The sequence below is a fragment of the Eleginops maclovinus genome, chromosome 20 (assembly GCF_036324505.1).
Source record: "Eleginops maclovinus isolate JMC-PN-2008 ecotype Puerto Natales chromosome 20, JC_Emac_rtc_rv5, whole genome shotgun sequence".
NCBI classification, from domain to species: Eukaryota; Metazoa; Chordata; class Actinopteri; order Perciformes; family Eleginopidae; genus Eleginops; species Eleginops maclovinus.
Genome location: NC_086368.1, coordinates 3,488,560 through 3,511,710, shown reverse-complemented (window position 1 = coordinate 3,511,710; position 23,151 = coordinate 3,488,560). Strand labels below are relative to the sequence as shown.

The 23,151-nt window shown below is 44.3% G+C and overlaps 1 protein-coding gene across 3 annotated transcripts in view; it reads right to left on the bottom strand.

Annotated features, from left to right (window-relative positions):
• Window positions 1-8,533: 8,533 nt before the first annotated feature.
• Window positions 8,534-23,151, bottom strand: part of setd5 (SET domain containing 5) — a 29,116-nt gene continuing 14,498 nt past the window's right edge. Inside the window, exons 3-25 of one of the 3 annotated variants that reach the window (XM_063910387.1) lie at window positions 22,945-23,044; window positions 22,311-22,573; window positions 21,608-21,672; window positions 21,322-21,509; window positions 21,138-21,176; window positions 19,355-19,645; window positions 18,555-18,703; window positions 18,303-18,420; window positions 18,067-18,176; window positions 17,606-17,855; window positions 17,421-17,492; window positions 17,110-17,271; window positions 16,657-17,022; window positions 15,882-16,142; window positions 15,629-15,746; window positions 15,177-15,406; window positions 14,336-14,392; window positions 13,715-14,182; window positions 13,238-13,330; window positions 11,198-11,460; window positions 10,372-10,493; window positions 10,187-10,266; window positions 8,534-9,975 (exon numbers count right to left, since the gene is read on the bottom strand). In XM_063910387.1, the coding sequence (XP_063766457.1) occupies window positions 9,427-9,975; window positions 10,187-10,266; window positions 10,372-10,493; window positions 11,198-11,460; window positions 13,238-13,330; window positions 13,715-14,182; window positions 14,336-14,392; window positions 15,177-15,406; window positions 15,629-15,746; window positions 15,882-16,142; window positions 16,657-17,022; window positions 17,110-17,271; window positions 17,421-17,492; window positions 17,606-17,855; window positions 18,067-18,176; window positions 18,303-18,420; window positions 18,555-18,703; window positions 19,355-19,645; window positions 21,138-21,176; window positions 21,322-21,509; window positions 21,608-21,672; window positions 22,311-22,573; window positions 22,945-23,044 (4,414 nt within the window). In that variant the 3' untranslated portion in view covers window positions 8,534-9,426. The remainder of the gene's footprint in view (window positions 9,976-10,186; window positions 10,267-10,371; window positions 10,494-11,197; window positions 11,461-13,237; window positions 13,331-13,714; window positions 14,183-14,335; window positions 14,393-15,176; window positions 15,407-15,628; window positions 15,747-15,881; window positions 16,143-16,656; window positions 17,023-17,109; window positions 17,272-17,420; window positions 17,493-17,605; window positions 17,856-18,066; window positions 18,177-18,302; window positions 18,421-18,554; window positions 18,704-19,354; window positions 19,646-21,137; window positions 21,177-21,321; window positions 21,510-21,607; window positions 21,673-22,310; window positions 22,574-22,944; window positions 23,045-23,151) is intronic. The other 2 variants (XM_063910388.1, XM_063910389.1) reach the window with 2 other exon arrangements.

The window sequence follows — 23,151 nt, the reverse complement described above, 5'->3', positions numbered from 1 at the left end:
ACCATGTTGGACACTGACCAGGTGCATGACTTGGTGTCCAAAGCGAAGACCTCCTCCAGCCAGCTGGACCCCATGCCTACCACCCTGGTGAAGACCTGCCTCCCTGTCATCTCTGCCTCTATTGCCGCCATCATAAACTGCTCACTGGACTCTGGTGTGGTGCCCTCAGGCTTCAAAACAGCTGCAGTCATTCCCACCTTGAAAAAGCCCGGTCTGGACCCTGACGACCCTAACAACTATCGTCCAATCTCCAACCTTCCTTTCCTAAGTAAAATTCTGGAAAGAGCAGTGGCTTCCCAGCTTCAACATCACATGTCACACCATGAGCTCTTTGAACCCCTCCAATCTGGCTTCAGAACTCAACACAGCACTGAGACCGCCCTCATTAAAATCACCAACGACCTGCTCACTGCCGCCGACAATGGCCTCATCTCCATCCTCATCCTCCTCGACCTCTCTGCAGCCTTTGACACAGTGTCCCACTCCATCCTCCTCTCCCGTCTCACTGAGCTCATCGGCCTCAGGGGCTCAGCTCTCTCCTGGTTTCAGTCCTACCTTTCCAACCGCAAACAATATGTCACCCTGAAAGATGCCAACTCCATCCTGGCCCCAGTCAATCATGGCGTACCCCAGGGATCTGTGCTCGGCCCTCTCCTCTTCACCATCTACATGCTCCCCCTCGGCCAAATTATTCGTCACCACGGCCTCAGTTTCCACTGCTACGCCGACGACACTCAACTGTACATCAGCACCAAACCCTCCACTCTGCTCCCACCTGGCCCACTCATCAACTGTCTGCAAGAACTAAAAACCTGGATGGCCTCTAACCTCCTCAAACTCAACAGCAATAAAACTGAGCTCATGGTTGTGGCGCCCAAGCCACTGCTCAGGAAGGTTGGGGATCTTCTCCTGGAAGTGGATGGCTGCTACATCACCCCATCACCCGTTGTCCGCAACCTGGGTGTCATTCTCGACCCCACTCTATCATTCCAGTCCCACATTAACAACATCACTAAATCTGCATTCTACCACCTGAAAAACATCTCAAGACTCCGACCCTCACTTTCAGCCTCAGTAACTGAAACCCTCATTCACTGCTTCATCTCCACCCGCCTGGATTATTGCAATGCCATCCTCACAGGTCTCCCCTCAAAAACCCTGGACAGACTGCAATATGTACAGAACTCTGCTGCTAGGGTCTTAACTGGCATTAAGCCCTGGCAGCACATCACCCCCACCCTCATGCAGCTCCACTGGTTACCTGTCAAATTCCGCATCAAATTCAAAATCCTATTACTCACCTACAAGTCCCTCCACGCCCTTGCCCCCCGTTACCTCTCCGACCTCCTACACCCCTACACCCCCCTGCGGTCCCTCAGGTCCTCTGTCAAGGACCAGCTGGCAGTACCCCGCACCCGACTTAAGACTTTTGGGGACAGGGCCTTTTGTGTGTCTGCCCCTACCATGTGGAACCAACTCCCCCCACACATCCGCTGTGCCCCCTCAGTTGATTCATTTAAAAAGCACCTCAAGGCACACCTTTTCTCTGAGGCCTATGGACTTTAACCCCCTCACAACCCCACCTGGCGCCCTGCGCACTTGCACCCTCACTCACTCTCACACACGCACTCACACACACACACACACACACACACACACACTCTTTGTAAAGCGACCTTGAGAGTCCTGAAAGGCGCTATATAAAATTAATTTATTATTATTATTATTATTTGTTTTTCCTTTTCAGTTTTATCTACAGAGAAGGTTATTCAAATACACAGTTTATCTTTCGAACCTCACCAGTGCTACCAGTAAGAGGAAAACCTGGCAAACGCAGCCTGGTACAGTATGTCTCAAATGCATCACCAAAAACGATGCAATTGAGACATACTGTGTCTAACTGACATTACTTTAGTATTTCCTTTAACAATTCATTATCATAATTGTATGTATAATCGAGACCCACGAGGTGAGAATTGATATTAACTTTGAAACTTTTTATATTAACAACAATTAGATCAATCAATTTACTATTAATCACATTACATCACATCAAATGAATATGATTACTAGACTAAGACAGCTAGCATTGACTTTATGAAGTTGAAAAAAAATCAATGACATGTTGTCTGCCACAGGAGAACCTCCTGTTGGTCTGAGCACTTTCTAAACTGTTGCAGACCCTTTTAAGCCAACGCCATGGTTACAACATCTGTCCGGTGCTTGATATGTCCAGCTAAAGGCAACAGAGGCAGACAATTAAAGGGACTTCCTGTATACTAACCCCACCCAAGCCTCATGAATCAACGGGCAAAGAGATGCGCTACGCTGGTGTACACTGTGATGCTTACATTCACTGCAATTGCTGTGAGCATGGAGTGGTTGAGGTACCTCCACACTTGGATCTCCAGGCTCCTTCATGTTTATGACTTGTTTAGATGTGAATTGTCTTTCTTATGCATACCCCTTGAAATGAAGTGCTTCCCCAAAGTTAAAGGGAGCATGTGTTTTGGATTAGGCTGCACTCAAAACAAATGATCTCCGAGGGTTTGAGGCGACAGGATATTATTTTATTAATAGCACAGCCCACAGATTGGTCCTGACAGGCATTTGCCAAAAGCTCAGAGGTCCCTGTCCACACAGAAATGCAAGGTCTGCATATTAATATTTATTTGATATTTTAGACTCTATTGGAGAAAAAAAAAACCTCTATTAGGCTGTGAAAGACGCTGTGGGGACGGAAAAGTAGACTTTACAGTACTCTCACTATTAAAAGTAGTGTTGTACCCAATCATCAGGAGCCCGCTCCCTCAGAGCATCATCAGGCTCAGACGGTTCAGGAAACAAATCCCCGTGGAACACAGAAGTGATGGAAGCCCCTCCTGCCACACAACATCTCTGCCCCCCCTCTGAGTCTGTTAGCCCACGTTAGCCGCTGCTATTTATAGCCATGCCAGAGCAGTTAAAGGTGGCCAGGGGGGCGATGTCAGAAGAGATTTAGGGAGCAGAGGTGCAGACTGCTGGCTGGATCGAGGGGGGGGGGGGTAACAGCAGATTCTCAGTGATGAGCCTGCAGTCCGTGTGTGTGTGTGTGTGTGTGTGTGTGTGTGTGTGTGTGTGTGTGTGTGTGTGTGTGTGTGTGTGTGTGTGTGTGTGTGTGTGTGTGTGTGTGTGTGTGTGTGTGTGTGTGTGTGTGTGTGTGTGTGTGTGTGTGTGTGTGTGTGCAGCTCAGAAAGCCATGACCTCCATAAATGTAGGTCACATTTTTGTTTAAGTACAAATTTATTATTTTGGTCCACTCCAAAATAATAAATTTGTTGGATCTGCACCTCTAGCAATTTACCGGACAACACATAGAAAATTACTGCTTGTGTGTCATTTGGAACATGGGGAATTAGAAAACTCCAAATACACAGATTTAAAAAGTATGTGGAGGTTAAGCGGTTCAAAATATCAAAGTACCTTTGTGTTGCAGGGAGCCAGTTGAGACTGATCGGTTAGGATGCCACCTGGCCGCCTCTTTAGGGCGATGCTCCAGGCACGTCCAGCTGGGGGGAGACCAATGAGCAGACCCAGGACCAGGTGCAGGGATTATATCTCCATGCTTAACTGGGACATCTGGGAATCTCCCAGTCAGAGCTGGTAGATTTATGGTGTTCCAGTTGCACTGGGAAATGGGAGTATCCAAGTTCTACTGTTGCTGCAGTGAGTTTGTAATCATGAACTGAATACTGAATAATATCAGGTGGTTTCCAGCCACCAGCTGCATATTGGAGCTGGATATCTGTCTGTGTGTGAGTGGATGATAGGTGTGGTGTAATATGTAATAATAGTGTACTTCTTGTGCTGCTCTAACTGGGACCACAGCAGGACTGTGGCTTTGGACAGACTCCCAGGGGCCCCTGTGGAGGTGTCAGAAGTCAGAAGTCAGCTCGGACACTTTAGTTTTCAGTCTGCAGGTGTTCGTGAGTGACGATGGAGGCCTTTACAACAAAAATCCTCCGCATATCTTTTCAGTGTCTGAGGGTAGCTGGTAGACGGTGGTGAATACCATCTGGACGGTGAGGATGAATACTTCCACATGCTGGCAGAACTCAGACCAGCCATCTGCTCCCTGTTCTCCTCCTGTCAGTGAACCTGCTCCCTCATTCACATCAATGAGTGTCAAACCAGTGCTCTGATGGGGAAGACCTCACACAGGAAGTGCTCTTCTACATGATTACTGGCACTCCTTCAGGTCCTAGAGGGGATGTGTTCAGCTGGACAACAAACAGCTTGGAAATACCTTCCAGGGAAGCATCTCTGCTGATCCTGACTCAGAATTATAAGCATTAATGAAGACAGAGATCTCAACAGCAGAGAAGCTTTCATCATGATGCTTCACACTGACCCACCTGCAGCGCTCTGCTTCTCTCTAGTGGAGAAACACAACACTAGACCTATACAAAATGTGATTTTAAATAATGCCAAGAAACAGAGAAAACAAAAACTGCGTGTGAAAAAAACACTTGTATTATGTGGTTTGAATTTAAATGTGAGAGGTTACTTTTTGCACGAATAATTGACAAACACATTTCCCGTGTTTAATTCTGTGGGATAAATACAAAGCAAATGAGAGGACATGTTCGTCAAAGAGAGGGGAGAGTTGGGAAGTTGGTTCTCTGAAGTATGATGTGTAAGATAATTAAAAAAGATACATTTAAAACAGTATCAACAGATTGTGAAGCGGTGACAGCGTTAAGGCCATGTTAAAGACTATTGTGTTGAAGAGATATCTAAACAATTTAGCAAGCTAACTAGCTAACCCTGGTCCAGCAGAGGAGCCCCTACCTATGTTACACCATATCAGTTTGAGAAATAGGTTACGGTAAAGGTATATTTATATTATAGGTGTTATTTTTTAAAGCTAATTACCATAGATAGGTTTATTTTAGAGCAGTTATTTTTAAAGAAATGATCAGGTGGAAGAGTTACAAACAGCTTGAATAGAAGGCCAGATTAGCCTTGGGGGAATGTATTTGGTTGTTGGTATGGGGGGGTTAGGCATGTCGTTTTCAGGCTTTGCTCCATTACTGATATAAAGTGTGTTGCTGACTGTCTCCAGGGGCCAAATTTAATCCGAAAGCACCAACTGGGACTCGTCCTTTCAAACCTGCTGCTGATGTTCCAGGGTTGTTGAATCTGATCCTAAAATTCTAAGCCAACTTCCCACCTGGTGACCTATCATCTCTCAAACGTGGCCCCCGGGCCTCCAGCCTTCCACTGCTCCACTGCAGGAATGTCAGCCAGTATACCATGAAGCTGTGGAAGATATCCTCAGGTATGTTGAGTCAGTCATCAATCAGATTATTTAAAACATTTCCAATCATTAAAGGTCATAAAGATTTCATTTATCTTTCGTTGTTCCTTGCAGGTTCAAGAGTATCCTTCTGTGTACAGTTTAGATTTTGGAAGTTTTCACACAGGTGGTGTCCATCCTTCACCTTATGAAGTAGATGTTTTGGGAGAACCAAAGCCTCAGACACCACCAAAGTAATAATGCTAAAATAAGATCAAATCTGTAGATAATACTGTTTTTACTTTAAAGGTCCCCTATTATGCAAAATGCACTTTTTGCTGTCTTTTATACATAAATATGTGTCCCCGGTGTGTAAGGAGACTCAAAAGTGTCAGAAAATACAACCCTCTCTCTTTTCCTCCTTACCCACATCTCTAAAAACAGGGGTACAAATGAGCTGATCCAGATTTGCTGCCGATATGACATCTTAACCGAAATGTGGGCTGGCTTACATTGAACTCCTGGCAACGTCCCGCCCACCTGACCTAATAACCTATCGTCCCCCATATACAGTCGGGAGCTGAATCCCCTCCTCGGCACCTCTGTGTGTGTTCAGCAGGATGTCTGCAGGAGGGACTTAGAGTTGTTGTATATATAATGTCTCTGTTCTAGTGGTAAACACTGAGAAGTGTTTCAGAAATAATGCTGGATGTGGTTTGGAACATCATATGGCGTTTAATCACGGCAGCGTTTAGCTGAGTTTCTCCCGGTAGAAAACTCTCCACAGAGGAGAGATCATGACGCTCCAAAGGGGCGTAGTCAACAGCAGCTCCAAAGGGGCGTGGCCAGCAGCAGCTCCAAAGGGGCGTGGCCAGCAGCAGGTAGTTCATTTAAAGCTACAGTCACAGAATCAGCACTTCAGGAACAGGGTTGAAATAGAGGGGGATGAGGCATGCTACAATGGGGGATCTGTTTGGTATTTTGCTCCAACAGTAGCTCTTACAGACACCTGCTGCCCCAACCTCCACCTGCAGACATCAAACTCCTCTCATTTCTGAGTAAAGCTAATATCAGAATCCACAATTATTTTCATAAAAGGAAAGACTTCAAAAGCTGTAAATGTTGTTACAGTTCTGAATGTTAACTATTTTAATGGAGGTTTGGTGACACATGCTATTTCAATATGTAACATCTTCTTAGTGTTTTTTTCCAGATCTGCCAGATGATCTAAAGCCACATGGACAATCACCTCTACAGGAGCAGTGTACCAGAGATCCTCCCTTCAAACTGAGAGCACTCCCCCAATTAGTGTCTCCCCTAGCATTTAAAAGGATATCTGAAGGATGTAGAGAAGCTCCACATGAGACTTAAGTGCCATACAGTTCCATCCATACTTTGTAAAGAAGTGTGCTTTTAGTCTTTGCATTTTTCCTTAAAGCAGTTATCTCCTTTCATTATCATAAACATCAGAAGCCTCACTGAGACCCCTGCTGGCTGAAAACAGGCTTTGCAGTGTGCTAATAATCCATCCTCCCCCCACTGTGAAAAGCACTTGGGTTAGATATCTATATGAATGTTAAAAAAATAATTAGAAATAGCATTTCCTGCCTGCTTGGACAGCTGTGACGTGCAAAACATACAAGTGAGTCCCTCAAATGACACATCACAATGGTAGTTTTCAAAATACATTACCATCATGATTATTTTATTATCAAAATGCGTTACATCTCTTGCTTCTTAAACCTTTTGGAGGGGAACAATTGAATAGTTACTACTATGATCTGTGTAAAAATAAAACAAAAGCAACAGATGTTCTTTACAAACAAAGAGAATGCAGAGTCTGCTGTTTGATCAGACCCGATGATCAGCTTCCAACCATATCACTCGGACCCTAAAAAGAAATATCATGCGATATATTCAGTGTACTATAGTTTCTCCATACAAGTCTATATCACATTTCTTTCTATACAAGTACACATGGTCATACATATTTTCCCGTTGTGTCTTTTAGGCTTTTTCTTTTAAGGTGCTGGTTGATTTTGGGTCACAACTTAATTTTTTTCAATCCGTCAAACATTCATGAAACATGAGTACCCATCTGTGTTAGGGGGCCGTGGGTGTAGTGGTGGTGGTGGTGTTGGGTGGGGGGGTGGGGGGCAGTCTTAGGACAGGCCCTCGGTCCTTGAAGTCTTCAAAACACAGTTTTTAAACTTCTGATCAAAATATAACTGTCAGAGGGAGGAGAGTGAGGTCCCACTACGGCTCCAGGAGGAACGCCTCTTTGTTACGGGTCAGTTTGTGAGGACAAAAGTTAAAAACTAAAATACAGCATTCTATGAAAGGGAAGCAGCTCTCAGGAGAGCATAGCAGCTTTTTACCTAAACAATCCCAACACTCCCTTTAGAGATCCCTTCACTGGTGTCACACGGAATGCAAGGATTGGTCAGAAAAACACACACACACACACATACATATATATGTGTGTGTCACATATATATGTATGTATGTATAGATACATATATATGTACACACACACTATATATGTATGTATGTATATATATGTACACCATATATATGTATGTATGTATATATGTATGTATATATATGTATGTATATATACATATATATATATACATACATATATATATACACATATATATACACACATACATATACATATATATACATACATATATATATGTGTGTGTACACACACACATATACATATATATATGTATATGTGTGTATATATATATATATATATATATACACACATATACATATATATATGTATATGTGTGTATATATATATATATATATATATATATATATACACACATATATGTATATATATATATATATGTGTGTATATATATATATGTGTGTGTATATATATATATGTGTGTATATATATATATATATGTGTGTATATATATATATATGTGTGTATATATATATATATATATATACACACATATACATATATATATGTATATGTGTGTACACACACATACATACATATATATACACATATACACATATATATGTATGTGTACATATATATATATATACATATATATATAAATATAATTGAAAGAAATCTGCAGGATAAAAACAACCCAACATTTTATTATAGAAATAAAGTTTGATTATTCTATTGTGTTCCTGCATCCCAACACTATGTATGATTAATGGGAATTTGGAGAAAATTAAATCAGATTTAACCGATACAATGACAAGTTGAATGCAGCCATATGTGGGGAACATAACTGGATTTCAAATTTATTGGAAAAAACAAGAATGCAGCACCATGAATCATAAGACCGTTATGTCTCAAGTACAATTTCAGAGGTCTACGGCAGTCCTCAACAGTCCCGTGGGGATGAGAGGACAGAAGAGAACCAAAACAAAACATTGGAACCAACGGAGAACCTTGAGAAAAAAGGCTGAGAGAACAATCATATGGAATGATCTTATCCAGGGAGTCTTTTCCTCCCCCATCTCTAATGCATCTGTAGAACGGATGAATAACATGTCCTCTCTGCTTGCATCATGTCCCCCCCCCCCCCTTTCCAAACCAAACCTCTTTACTGCAGCACAGACTCGGCCACTCGCCAAATCAAAAAATAAGGAAAGAAATAAAATTAAAATAAACAACTCTTGCTTTCAGTTATGCATCTGAGCACTTATCAACCCTGGGTACCATGGCGACAGGTACGACTTTGTAGAACTTATTATGTACAGACATTTGTGTGGAGGTTTTAACTTCCCGACATTAGAGAGCCTGTTTGCACAGTCCGGCACATGAGGAACACTGGGGACAATTTCAAGTTACATGTGATTTCTGTTTTTTTCTAAACCGCTTCCCACCGATTCCTAGTGAAGTCCAAAGTCAGTGACTAGCTTTGTGCAGAATGTGGTCGTTTGTTTTCTTCGGAAAATAAAGAAAGAAAAGACAGAAAATAATAAAAGGAGGAATCCGTAAAGAAGTCCTTGCTCCTCTTAGGTCTGTACATTTCCCCCCCTAAACTCCCAGAGCCCCATCTCACCGTAGCTCCAGGGGCAGGGGGGTACGCAGCTTCATACACACTCACCCACACACACTCACACATATACAGACACACACACACACACACTTGAACAAGGTCCTAAAAGCTTCCTGACTGTGTCCTAACTCCGGGCCCCTGAAGGGGGGAGTGCTGGAACTGACCGAGGCTCGTCCCCCGCTGTGGGTAGTGTGAGGGTCCGGGGGCCGACAGCAGCCTGGAGCTGGCCTGCAGCGCCGCCTGGCCTGGGCTGCCCGCCTTAAGGGTGCGAGACACCTGCCCCCCCCTGGAGGACTGGGCGCCCGAGTCTATCTTAGTCTGCCCGTGGGCCCTGGGGCCCGGGGTGGGGGTCTCCGCCGGGCCGCTGCTGTTCAAAAGGCTCGCCTTTAAGTGAGCGCTGCTGTAGCCTCCGTCCACGCTGCTGCTGCCGCTCTGCTGGTTCAGAGCTGGAAGCCTGCAGTCTGAGGAGGACGTGGGGGTGGGGGTGTGAAAGGAGGAGGGAGGGTGGTCCTGGGACGCTGGAGGGTGAGAGGAGGAGAGGCGGGAGTAGAAGTTCTGGCCTGATGACGGACTGTAAGAACCCCGGAATGGAAAATTGGAGGTCTGCTGGAGGAAGGAGGGGCTGTCCGTCTGACGCAAGCTTTCTGAGGACTACACACACACACACACACACACACACACACACACATTAATGAAAATAGACGGATCAGAAAATGATTATTAATTCCCTATTTAGATTTAATTGCAGCATTGACCACTATCTCATTGACAATAACTGTGTATTGAGTGTGTGTTGAACACACACATCCTGCATTATCATCTCGTTGTGTGGATGCTTGCACCACTGATTGAATGTTTGTACCTGCTGAGAGTATACAGAGGGGCTGTTTCTGTGGGGGCTCTTCATAGGAGACGCTCCCCCCACCTCATATCGATCTGCATCTGAAAACACAGAAAGGAGAATCAACTCAACACCTAGAGTTATTTTAATTTTTTGTATTTATTTGATCATAGTTGTGGTTTTGTGAGGTGAGTTTTTAATCGTACCAGATTCCTTTTCTGAGGAGCCGTCACTCCTCTTGTAGCCGCGCTCCATCTTGATGCTGCGCAGCACTCGCTCCAGAACGCCCTGACCCTCCCTCAGACGCTCAACATCAGTGGGCACCATCCTGGAAACAAAACAAAGCCAACATTTAGCTGCCAGCTGTGATCCGGAGCAAACCCTGACCCCCATCACACACTACAAACTGAGAGATCATTGTCCAGAGTTAGATGACAAACAACTAAGTGATTCAAACTTATTTTGACACAGAAAACAAAGCGAATGGTAAAAGTATAATCCAGACATTTTAAATGTCACCCTGCTGTGCTGGTAACATTACATTTCCTGGGCAATGAAGGGCTGAGAAGTGATCACTTTTAGCTTTACCAAAATACAATAGTGTAAATAATGTATCTGGCTCTTGTTTCAGCCTGTCTAGTCCTCTGACTGCTAATGTGTGTATCAGCCATCTGGCCACGCTGTAATAAACCGTTTCCTTCAGGCTGAAATTCAAAGAGTCACCTGACGCGATTCTGGCTAGACTTGAGTCATGATCCACTTCAGGCTGAACTGTCAACTGAATTTATGCTTATTGAGCAAATAAAAAGTAACTTGTTAAATAAAAAAATGGAATAACCTGACCTCATTTAACTTATGTCTTAATGCAGCAGTGAAATAGTTTACATAAATAAATAAACAGCACTAGTTGAAAATGTATATTGTTTCCATTAATCTGATCCGTTTGTATTTTCCCTGGAAAATAAGAGTGTAAATATTGGGCACTCCGCCTGAAACTGATGAGTAAAACCTGTTTGAGGGGGTTGTCCTCACCACTGGTTGTTGTTGTCCCGGTGTCGGGGGGGGCCCTGCTGGTCTGAAGAACTGAGCTCCTCCATCTGTGGGGCGGAGGAGGTGTGTGCTGAGAAGGAGCTGTGTGGGGATGCTGGGGGGGGCTGCATGTGCTGATGATGGGAGTCCTGGCTGTAATGGAGGCTGGGGCGTGTGGGAGTCCCGCCCAGAGACGAGCTGCTGCCGGTGGGATCCGAGTCGCGGCCGCTGCCCTGCTTCCTCTTACGGTACTCCAGCAGAGACACCTGGGGCAGCAGAGGGAGGGGGGGGGGGTTGATGAAGGAGTGTGTTGTGCAGGTTTAACACACAGCTGCAGTCACACACACACACCGATACTGAAACACCTCATGGGACTGATGATGGGCACACTGCATGCACCACACCAGAGCACTCACCTGCTGCCTAACTACACAATGAGAGGAAAAACACACAGCGAGATCACCATGGCAATGACACTGTGTGCATCTCTGTTTCTGTCGCACACACCCACACCCACGCAGGTCACTGTGTGTGTTCTGAATGTTAGTAACATACAGCTTTGACGCAACAGCAGGCCACTGTAATGCACCACGCCATGATGCAACACGCTGAAACAACTACACACACTCATTTCAATGTCCACAGGAAGGTTGCGGGTGTACACACACACACACACACACACACACACACACACACACACACACACACACACACACACACACACACACACACACACACACACACACACACACACACACACACACACACACACACACACACACACACACACACACACACACACACACACACACACACACACACACACACACACACACACACACACACACACACACACACACACACACACAGAGAGCGCAGTCATCCTAGCGTAATGTCATCATGACACATTGGAATAGAGGGAGGGTGTGAAGAGGCAGGGGGATGCGATGATCGCCTCACATACTGACATGGATGGATCTTTCTGAATGTGTGTAATATTACACACACACACACAGGGGCCTGCAGTGTGTAATGTCAGGGTATGACAGCACCAACTATCACTGAGGTCTTCAGTGGACACCCTATTGGAGGGGACCTGGTATGGATTTTTAGGCAGCTTTTACACGCCCCAGATATGATTTTAGACTGCATATGTCCGCCCATGTCAATCAAACCAAAAAGGTCTCCGATGAATTGCCTGTTACAGGACCATACAATAGAACCAGTGTTTACAATTCCAGTTGTTAGTAATTGACAAACAAGTTATTCAGACTTATTTTGAAGAGGAAAAAAACATAAAAATGGTAAGGAATAATCCAAACTGCCCCTCACAGATAACGACATATGGTCTGTTTTAATGTTGACCTGCTGAGCCTGGTTCGTTTTCCTGGGCAATGGGGGGCTTTTAGCTACATTTGAGGTGCACTTACTTTTAGCTTTAGCCAAATATAGTTTGAATTATAAATGTAATTGATTGTTTTCCACATGTCTGATCCAATTATCTGCCATGTGGCTCAGCATTTACTGAGGGATGTACCATGTTATTATAGCTGGGCTGGAATTCAAATTGCAATAAACCATAGTTTTTATTTAAATATTGTAAACTTTGATGAGTATAAGCCAACATGCAGGCAACCATTGGTTTGAGTCCTCAGTTACAGGAGTGTGTGTGTAATGTTACATTTGAGCAAGGACATCGTGTGACTGCATGTGTTTTTGCTGTAAACAAGTGTAAGTGTAGTTGTAGCAGAGGTGGATGGAGCGTCGGTTTGGACAGGGCCATGGATGAGATGGAGCAGACGTCTCAACACCATGATGACGACTCATGATCCATCGGCCTCTCGTGTTCGAGGCGATGGATGAACCTGAACACGCTTCGATGGACTGAACTGAAATGGCATAATGACTGCTGCTAAAATATTTTCATAATTCAATGTAGGTTTGAGAGAGGGGAGGGGCATGGGGTGGGTGCTGTATGCAGATGCAAAGAAACAATATTTACATGCACACTTCTAAAGATGTAGTGGGAGGGAGAATATTCACCATATTTTGTACTGGCTTGTATTCACTTCTTACAGCTATAGCCTGGTAATCTGGCTTCCCTGTCAGCAGACTAATGGTATGCTGGTTGGCCCTCTGCCTTGGAAGAAAAGTGGAAGAGAGACTTGGCAAAAGTATCAAGGAGCAGCGTGGGGGAGGAAGGGAACTGAGGGAGAGGAGGGGGAGGGAAGAGGGAGGTAGGGTCGAAGCTACAGAGTTGAAATCATTTCAGATATAAACATAAAATGGTTAAATATTTTTTATTGCCTGTTGCTTATTGGAGTTGACCGCCTGGGATAAGGACCAATCGATATATATATAAGACAGAGTCAACAAGCAAACACAGAGCAGGAAGCACATCATGATTGGCTCTTCAGTTTGCACACAGTCACTCGTGCTGCAGAACAACAGATGGAACGCTGAGAGGCTACCTGCCTGGAAAACATTTGTCACATTCTTATTAACGTGTGGAGAACTTGCCTTCTTCTTTTGTGGTGGGTTGCTGGTGTGAGGAGGCGTGCCACTGTCCGGGTAGCCCCCCCCGTAATGAGGCTCGCCGTAGGGGGACATGGAGCCGGGGCCTGCGTCTCCCAGCAGCCCCTGGCCGCTTATGGAGCTGTGGAAGGACTCTGCTGGGGAAAAGCCTCCCTCTGACTGGGAGAGGTGGCGCTCAGGGACCACAGGGTTCCCCAGGTTTGCGTTGAGGGGCGAGCAGGTGTATATGAGGTTGAACTCTGTCCTGAAAGCCTGCTCCCTGTTTTGTTGTGAGGTAAGGTCTGAGGGACAGGATGCAGGATTCAGGGAAGAGGCCCCTACAGATGATTGGCCCTGTGAATCTGAAGGGCCTCCAGGAAGGGAAAAGTCATCGGAGGTCCCAGCCACAGGGCTCTCCAGGCTGGAGTGGAGGGACAGGTCGGGGAACTGAGGCCGAGAGAGGTCAAAGTCTGTCTGTAGAAACGGCAGCAGGAGGAGAACAAAGAGGTGTAGGAGAGAGAGAGAGGACACAGTGATTAGACACAGCTGAGAAACCAGCAGCAGGAAGTATCATTTAGCCGCTAGCATCAGCAGCTAGGAGTTAGCGGCAGAGAGATTAGAGCGTACCTCAGGAGAGATGGACTCCGGCCGGTGAACAGGAGAGGCCTCAGGGGAGGATATGTTCTAGAGAGAAAATCACAAGTTATTAAAAATGCACAACATAAATAATAAATATTCATAATGTGCAATAACACTGCCTGTACATGTACAACTTTGTGCAATATATCCTAGTGCAATTTACCCTTCTTTAAAAAAATGTTTACAATCTGCCAACAGTACCAGCTACTTTAATATATATTTAAAAAAATGTTTGAATATATTTATTGAATTTTCACCAATATGTACCCGCTTTCTCCCCACCTTATCCCGAACACAGAACACATTCTCCACACATGCAATAAAATAAGAGAAAGTATAAATAAATAAATTAGGTCAAAGAAAAGAAAAGCATAATAATAGTAACTTTAATATTTAAAAATATATATATATATATACATACACTTCTACTTGTTTTTTTACCATGGTGTACTAATCTCTTATTTGTAAGGGCAAACATTAACTGTTATTCGGCTCACAGTGGTTTATCTGCAATGATTAACAATGTTTTCCAAGAATGTTTTGAATAGTTACAAACATTGAATGTACTCTTATGGGATGTTGAATCAGTGACCCTACTTTTAGATGCACGTTTACTTTATATTTAAATAGTCATTATTTACTATAATGTTGCTATAGGCTTGTTGGGTAGAAAAAGCCTGTCATATTACCAAAACCAAAAGGCCATCTGTAGTGGTCATGGTGCTCAGCCAAAAACTAAAAGGCCAAACCCTGGGATTACCACAGGGACTAAAGTGGACTGACCAGGACAATTCCATCAGCGCGTGACTTTAACCGTGGCTGATCTTACTTCAAACTGCAGCGGTGTGTTGCAGCGGCTGGCGGGCAGGGAGGGCATGGGGGAGAAGACCAGGCCGTTAGGGAGCAGGGAGCCACAGGGGGTGAGGAGCTGCGAATGGAGGGAGTCCTCTGGGAGCGGGGGTGTGATGGGGGACAGCGGGCGGAGCAGGTGGTCCGAGGGGGCTGGTGTCCTCTCTGCAATGAACTTGGAGCGGCGCTTCTTAAACGGTGCATTGACATCTGTGATTTGAAAACAGGAGAATTGAAAACAAATTAGGCTTACAGGAACAGGAGAATAATAAACTGTGATGGGATACAGCAAAATATACAATCCTTTATCTGCACTGCACCCGATAATATGTTGTATTTTAGGAAGTAGTAGCACCCAGTTCCCTCTCAGTTAGGACCTATAGTTCATTGACATAAGTAAATGAGTAATCAGATGGGGGGGGGTGTACATACCGCCGGACAGGGGGTTGGGGGTGGATCTGCTACTGGTGCTTTGCTGGGAGGAGGTGGACTCAGTACCGTCCTCCACACTGGCTGAACAGCTCTCATCCTCCACCTGCTTTATCCACCTCTGCAGCAACACAACAGCACCGTCATGTTTAAAAACTCAAACATCCGTTTACAACACATTCAAAATCTTCAGCACACTAAACCTATTGCCTAAAGTCTTGAGTTTTATAAAAAAAATGCTTGCTGTATCTCTGACCTTCTTGTAGCAGCCATAAGTGCCGTCCATTTGGAGCGGGCGGGGTCGGCGCCTCTCGGGGTTGAAGGGGGAGCCGAAGCGGACGTAGTGTCTTGGGGCGGTGCAGATGAGCGACGAGTGAGAGAGGCCGGGCAGCATGTTGAGGGTGGTGGCCAGCACCGTGGGGTCAGTGGTAATCCGGAGCGGGCGCTCTACAGGCACATCTTGGTGGAGCTTCTCTGCTCCGGGGACCTTATCATTCAACCACTCAGTCACCAGGTACTGAGAGCAGACAGGAACATTAATGAGCTACCGTTACATTTATATTCATACCGTTATATCTATCTATTTATATATTTATACACCATACACAGCTGTTTAAATAAAACCGATTTGTTTTTAGTTTCATCATGCAGTACATCATGTGCTTATTTTATTGGGGTATATAAAGCTCTGGAAAAAAATTAAGAGACCACTCCAAATGTTTCTAAATTCTTTATCTCTACATGTATGGCAGCTATTCCAGTGTCTGTTTAATTTCAACACAGAGAAAAATTGTCAGTAGTTTATAGAATACAATAAAAAATACATTTAACTCAAAGACATGCCTGTGAATAATAAAACAAGAGAAACTTATAATGCTGAAATGGTCTCTTAAATTTTTCCGAGCTAGAATACTAAAAATATATATATAAAGAATACTCAAAATATTAAATATGATGGAAGGAATCCTGACTTGACCATAGAAAATAGCCTAAATCCAATAAAAAATGTCCTCAGTCTCAGATCCTCTCACCTTCTTGGTCTTGGGGTAGCGCAGATTGCCTCTGTTGATGCAGTTCAGACTGTCTCCATCGAGAAGATGGAGCCCGCTCTCTCCGTGGCCATGTTCAGCACCGTATGGGCCCTGAGACGCCTCATCGTCCAGAGAGGCTCCTTGATCAGCTGACGATGGCATCGCTGCCATGGCTGCGGCCGCAGCAGCAGCGGCTGCTAGCTGGGCGTTAGCTTGGCGCTGCCGCCGGGCACGCTGGGAGGAACTGGACCGGTAGCGAGAGATACGACTTTTGGGCCGAGGCTTGTTGGGTCGTGCGGGTTTAGGTGGGGCGGGGGGAGCGGGCAGGGTGGGAGATGAGGTCTTCTCCTCTATAGGTGGCACTTCCTGATAGAGAAGGATTAAATTGAATAAATAAAATGAAATCAACACGAAAAAAATCAATGAACCATTATCACACAGATGGTCACTGACCATGACATAGGAGGTGCGCCGTGTGCTGACCCCCACTCCAGTGGTGGGGGGGATAGGAGTGTTCCCAGCAGGGTTTCCTGCCCCGTCTTCACTTTCCCCACCCTCCTCCTTCACCTCTGCTCCTCCCACTCTCTTACGCCTCCTCTCCACACTGCTACACATCTACATGGACAGACACAGACGGTGTCAGAGAATGACTTACACGCATCTTTACTATAACTGGTATATATTGCCACAGATAAATAAACATCTAGACGGTGTCTGCTACATTAGAATAACAGCAGTATTAGATAATAGTTAAAATGTCATACTCTTTTATTGGAGACGACCCAATTTTCATCCACCTCTCCCTCCTCGGCCTTCAGCTCAGCCTGCAGTCGCTCCTGATATGAGACAGGCAGCACATGAGCAAATTTTACCCAGACAATTAGCAATGTTTCCACTTTTTAGAAAACGTTGTCCCTTTGAAACGACTTTAATCTATCTTTGTGCCCACCTCTGTGTCGCTGGTGACCTGCAGGTCTTTGGCCTCCTGGGGCTGGTCAAGGTTCTGGTTGCTGTCACCAGAGACGCAGCTCTCCGTCGCTCTCCTCCGGGCTTTCCTCCGTCGGGTCTCAGCTCCAACCAGAGGGGAGGGGGGTGGCAGGGAAGGGCTGCTGAGCAAGCTCTCCCTAGGGCTCATGTTGTGCTTCTGCACCGGGCAGTTCTGGTTGCCCTTATGGCAGGCACAGTCCACTTTGTAATTACTGTGGTTTGTTAGGAGAGAGAGAAGATGCATTAAAGAACAACACTGTGTTCTGAAGCAGCCAGTTACACCCCGCTTTGCTGCTGATTCAGCAGGTGTTGTTGTTTTTATTATGATGTTGTGACCACTAATACTTAATGTCAGTGTTGTTATTGCAGGGATGTTTCAAAGGCCTGTAAGGAGGGAGATATGGGTTGAGGAGCAGTACTGACCAGCTGTTAAAGTCGTAGTCAAATTCAATGGTGACCTCAGCGTCCTTTGTGATGTGACTGACAGCGTAGATACACAGATGGATCATGCCGTCAGCAATCATATGCCGGACCTGGAGAAGGGAACAGATGCATCAGTTAGAAAGAGTCAAAGAAAACAACCTAATGAAACAGAAAGCCACAGAGGAAGGAAACAGCAGTGGCAGGATTTGAGGTTCTTAAGAAGCTTGTTGGCTGACCTCAGCGTTGGGTGTGCAGGACCTCCTGATGAAGCGGGCGTCATTCCCAAAGGTCCTTGCATCAACGCACATCTCAGCACCATCAAACTTTGAGTAGAAGAGCACAAACGGGTATGGTCTGGAAAAACATGGTGACAATGGATTAATCAGCATGGAAATAACAACAGTGGAGTCTTTGTGTACATCTGTGGACCCAAACACTGCATGTATAAAGGGTTGCAGAAGAGTGACAGCAATCCAATGATCTCTTACTTTCTGAAGAATTGCCCGTTGACTTCAAACTGCTGTTTGAGCATGACTTTCCCCCGATACTCAATGATGAGTGTGTCTGGTTCCAGGTGCTTGGCTGCGCGGAGGATCTTCCTGTGTTTCTGCACCCGAGTTACCCGCCCCAACTGGAGCTACAAACAGAAACCACAAAACAGTTATTTGCAACTAGACATTTATGTTATCATATAAGGCATCAATACACACATGTCTCTGGTTATATCCATGCAGGCAGAGCATGCCTGTACACTAAATAACCAAGATGTAATAAGACTACCTAAAATAATGTTAGAGTCTGCATTTTAAAACTTGAATTCAACGTTTCTTTAGTTTAAACCCTTGCAATAAGGTCTGTGGTTAACCCAATCATTGGAACTTTTCACTTTTTTTAAAGCTTCTATGTGTCATTAAAAAGCCAGTTGCTAACAAGATACTACTCAAACATCGTAATGCGAACATAAGCCATAATCCAAACATAAGCCACGCAATTAAGTGGAGATCTTAAGTATCTGAAACATGCCACAGATCTTACTCTCGGCCATTTCCCTAAATCCAATGGGAAGCTTTAGGCAATGGAATTGCTTTAGGTCAAAAGAGCTTTAGCAATGCTAACTTTTGCATCAGCCTACAAAAGTACGTGTTCATCATTGCACCACTCTATTATGGTACTTTGTTAATGCTGGCCAGTGATGTAGCGTCTTCAGTAAGGGGAAGGCTGATTCACATGCATGCACTGGGACATTAATTTTGAATATATGCAATATATTATTTGGGCGGGGGCGGACCTGCATCTGTGAGCCCAGCACGGTGTTGTTGCAGGCCAGCTCGGTGCGGTTGATGGTGTCCATTGCGTCGCCTGAGGCATGGATCTGTGCAGTGCAGGGGGGGGTGGCGCTGTCGCTCTCCACCTTAGAGACGGTGTTGCTGGCAGCGCGGTGCAGCTCGAGCAGCGTCTGGACGTCAGCGCTGTACTGGTTGATCAGAGCCTCCTCATACTGGTCCGTCCACTGGCGGATCCTGCTCTCCCAGCCCTCTGCTGTGTTCTCATCCAGCACACTGGCCTCCGTTGTGGAGTTCTAAACAGAACACAAGGCGGAGCAGGATGTGTCAACGTTTATCTTTACAGAAAGATCAAAATCATGAGGCTGACCGTACCAAATGGAAACAGAATTCCTTAATTGGTCCAACTAAACATAAATATTGGCAACAGCGTACATATATTTTTGAAATGGACCAATCTGCACAATGACTTTAATTTGTTAAGTACATTTTGATGCTAATACTTTCTACTTTTACTTCAGTAACATTTTTAATGTAGGACTTTTACTTGTTACAGAGTATGCCTACACTCTGGTACTTCTACTTTTACTCAAGTACAAGATCTGAGTATTTCTCCGACCTCTGTTTATAGCCTTAACATGGGATTTAAAACATATGAACATTTAATAAAAAAGGGATAACACATTTAAAGCAGCCTACTTACTACTTTTTTGCATGTTTTACCTGTACCAGTTAGTGATGCTAACATAAAGCAAAGCAAGTCCATTCATTATTAATATGTAGAACTTAAAATGTAGTGCCTTGTTTATCAGTTTACCAATATAAGACATGATTATTGTAGGAGCCTAAATGCAGTTTGTTGATGTTTTGACTTCAATATTTCAGTTCATATTCAAAATGACAGTAATGAATAAATGTGTCATTGAGTTAGAAGGAATAAGAAGGAATATTTACAATATTTACAGGTTTTAGTTGTTACAGTTCATATTTACAGTAATGTGTTAAGTTAACTACTTATTCATGTTACAAACGTGTGTGGATAATTCACATGCATAACACCTCATTTATATTACTTCTGTAATATTTGGAAATATGTACTGTGATTGTGGCATCTTGGTAACTGTGTGCCTTTTAATTTATTTTTGATACACTCATGGGAGAAGTTTCCGGGGTTAGTCTGGGGTCAGTCAGGAAATGCAAGAGTGGAGCCACACAGTTTTTTGACCTCTCTCACTCTCTCTCGATCTTTGGAATAACTTTATAACTTTGTAAAATGACATTCTTTTCTGTGCTTATTTTTCTTGAATCGAAGTAAACGGTTGAATTTGCCGAGTTGTTCTGTGGATTTTTTTATGTGGATTACGACGAGGGAAATTGTTACGAGCGTCGAGCTAAGGCTTCAGACATTGGAAAGCTACAATTATGATTAAATGAGATTACATGACATTATACCCATGAAAAAAACTATTAGAAACTGAAGGCGAAAGCTAATGCTAGGCATTAGTGACAATGTATGCTAGCTAGTAGGCTAGCTAAACGATTCATTAAATAATATTGCGGGTTCATTTGAAACATTCACTGCACATGCTCTGAACGGCCCGTTTTAACAACGCTCCGATATCACCACTGGTCCAGTATGTGCGACTCCGGCGCTAACGGTGACTTTAAACGAACGCACCCGTAGTTAATGTAGCTACTAAAGACTTGAAAAGCTCGCGCATCATTAAGAAAATAACCCCCTGCGCCTCATGACGGCATAGACATAACATAGGTAAACTCCAATCTTACCTTCATCCTCATGGACTTCCTGGAGCCCTCTCTGAAAGCCTTTAGGAAGGAAAATGAACCCATAAGTATTCAATGTGACGAGCTGGTAACAACAAACAACAGCTCCAAATTGTGTTTTGAACTAAGCGTGTATCATTTGAATATAGTCTCCTCTTCCTCCACATTGCTTCACACATTGTCATACCTTGACTTTCTTGCCCTTTGGCGTTCCATGCGCCTTCTCTGTGCTCTTCTTCCTTTTTTTGGATTTGCTCCTTTTGACCCGGTTGACAGTGAGTTTGATGCTGGTGGGCGTATGCTGGGTGGCGGTGTAAGAGACAGTGGAGGGCGACACCTCTTCGTCACCACTCTCAGTGGCACTGCTCTCACCAGCTATAAACAACAACAACAAATAGAACAAACAGAGTTATCAGAGAGCCCTTAAATGTTCATAGGGAAATTAATGAACCAAAAAAGATAAAACAATGTACCTGAGACATTCTCTGTTTTTCTATGCTGGCCGTCTGCCCCTTTCCTCCTGTCGAGTCCCCTGCCACTGAAATAGCAATAAAGCACATCGTATAAACGGGCCTTAACATAAATGTAACAGTCAAATCGTTGCTAGAAAGCACATAATTACATTTCTGTACAGACTCATGGTTATAAGGAACTTGTTAATAATAGAAGCAAAAAACATTTTGCACAGTATGATTGTTTTTGCATATCGTGCTAAGAATATATGTAAACTTGTCCTGAGTGAATGACCTGAACCTTACGATCCCCTCCAAACCCAGACTCAAACCTTCCATTAAGGCGCCTTTACACAATCTACTTTTGCAAATGACACCCAATGATTGCAATGTACTTGCTGTTGAAAGGACAAATGGAAAGAGAATAACTACATGAATACATGCTGTATTTTGAGCAATTACAGTTGAGGGATTTAATAACGTTCTCACTCTCCAAGAATATGTTAGTTAGAGACAAACTAAAGCAGGTTTTGTGTCAGAAAAATAAAGATGATCATTCTGACGCTGCTACAGTCTGAACAGTGAGGGATAAATGTGTGACATTTGACAATTAAATCACAGTAACGGGGATTTCCAATTGTTACAGCTTTTGGTCCTATCTTGCACTTTATAGAGCTGGAAACTACGCTCCATGATCCGGTCTTGGCACTGCTCCCCCTCTCACCTGCAGTTGTCACATTTGATGAGCAGGCCGTCGGGCGTCAGGCTGCAATGACACCAGTTGGCCACAGCCCCGTCCTCCTCTGAGGAGCTGTCGCTGTCCGCTGAGTTGTCCTCGGTGGTTTCGTGGTAGCGGGAGCTCCGTACCACGCCGTTGAGATCCATACGGGGAATGATGGTTTGGGAGAGCGGGGAGGCGGGTGGGGTAGGGGGAGGGGGCGCGCCATAGTTGTGATCCTGACAACACACAACGGAAGACTGTTGCATCTTCAAACAACGGGTGTTCAGGCAAAAGGGAAACGGAAAATGGAGACGAATGAAAATGAGGGCAAAAAAACAGGTATGTGAAACAGTACAGCTGTTAATAACGGAGGTAGTCTGCGGTTATAGAGGACTAACAGCGGGAAAGATACTCATGTCAGTGACCAAATTACAAGCCGCGCAGACCCTTCGTTTGAATCTTAACTGAATTACACAGAATTTAAAGATTAGAAAACAAGAAAAGACTGGATAGATTGAGTTATTATTTTAGATTCAAAGATGCTCATACTTGTAGCTAACCTATTTCTGATATACATCCTATAGTAAGACATGCCATGATTAGAATTGATGAATAGAGAAGAGCAGTATGAACTCACAGCATATGGTAGACCCCGATACCCATGACTCTGTGCACTCCCACAGCTGTGGTTGTAGTTTTTTTCATTCACAGCAGGGCTTGCTTCAACTGACTCAGGGCTGGGAAATAAGAAACAGAAAGTATTTTAGGGAATCATAACAAAACTAAATTTAGATTTTCATGTATTATAGATAATTCAGGTCTGTATGTCAACAACTGTTATAGC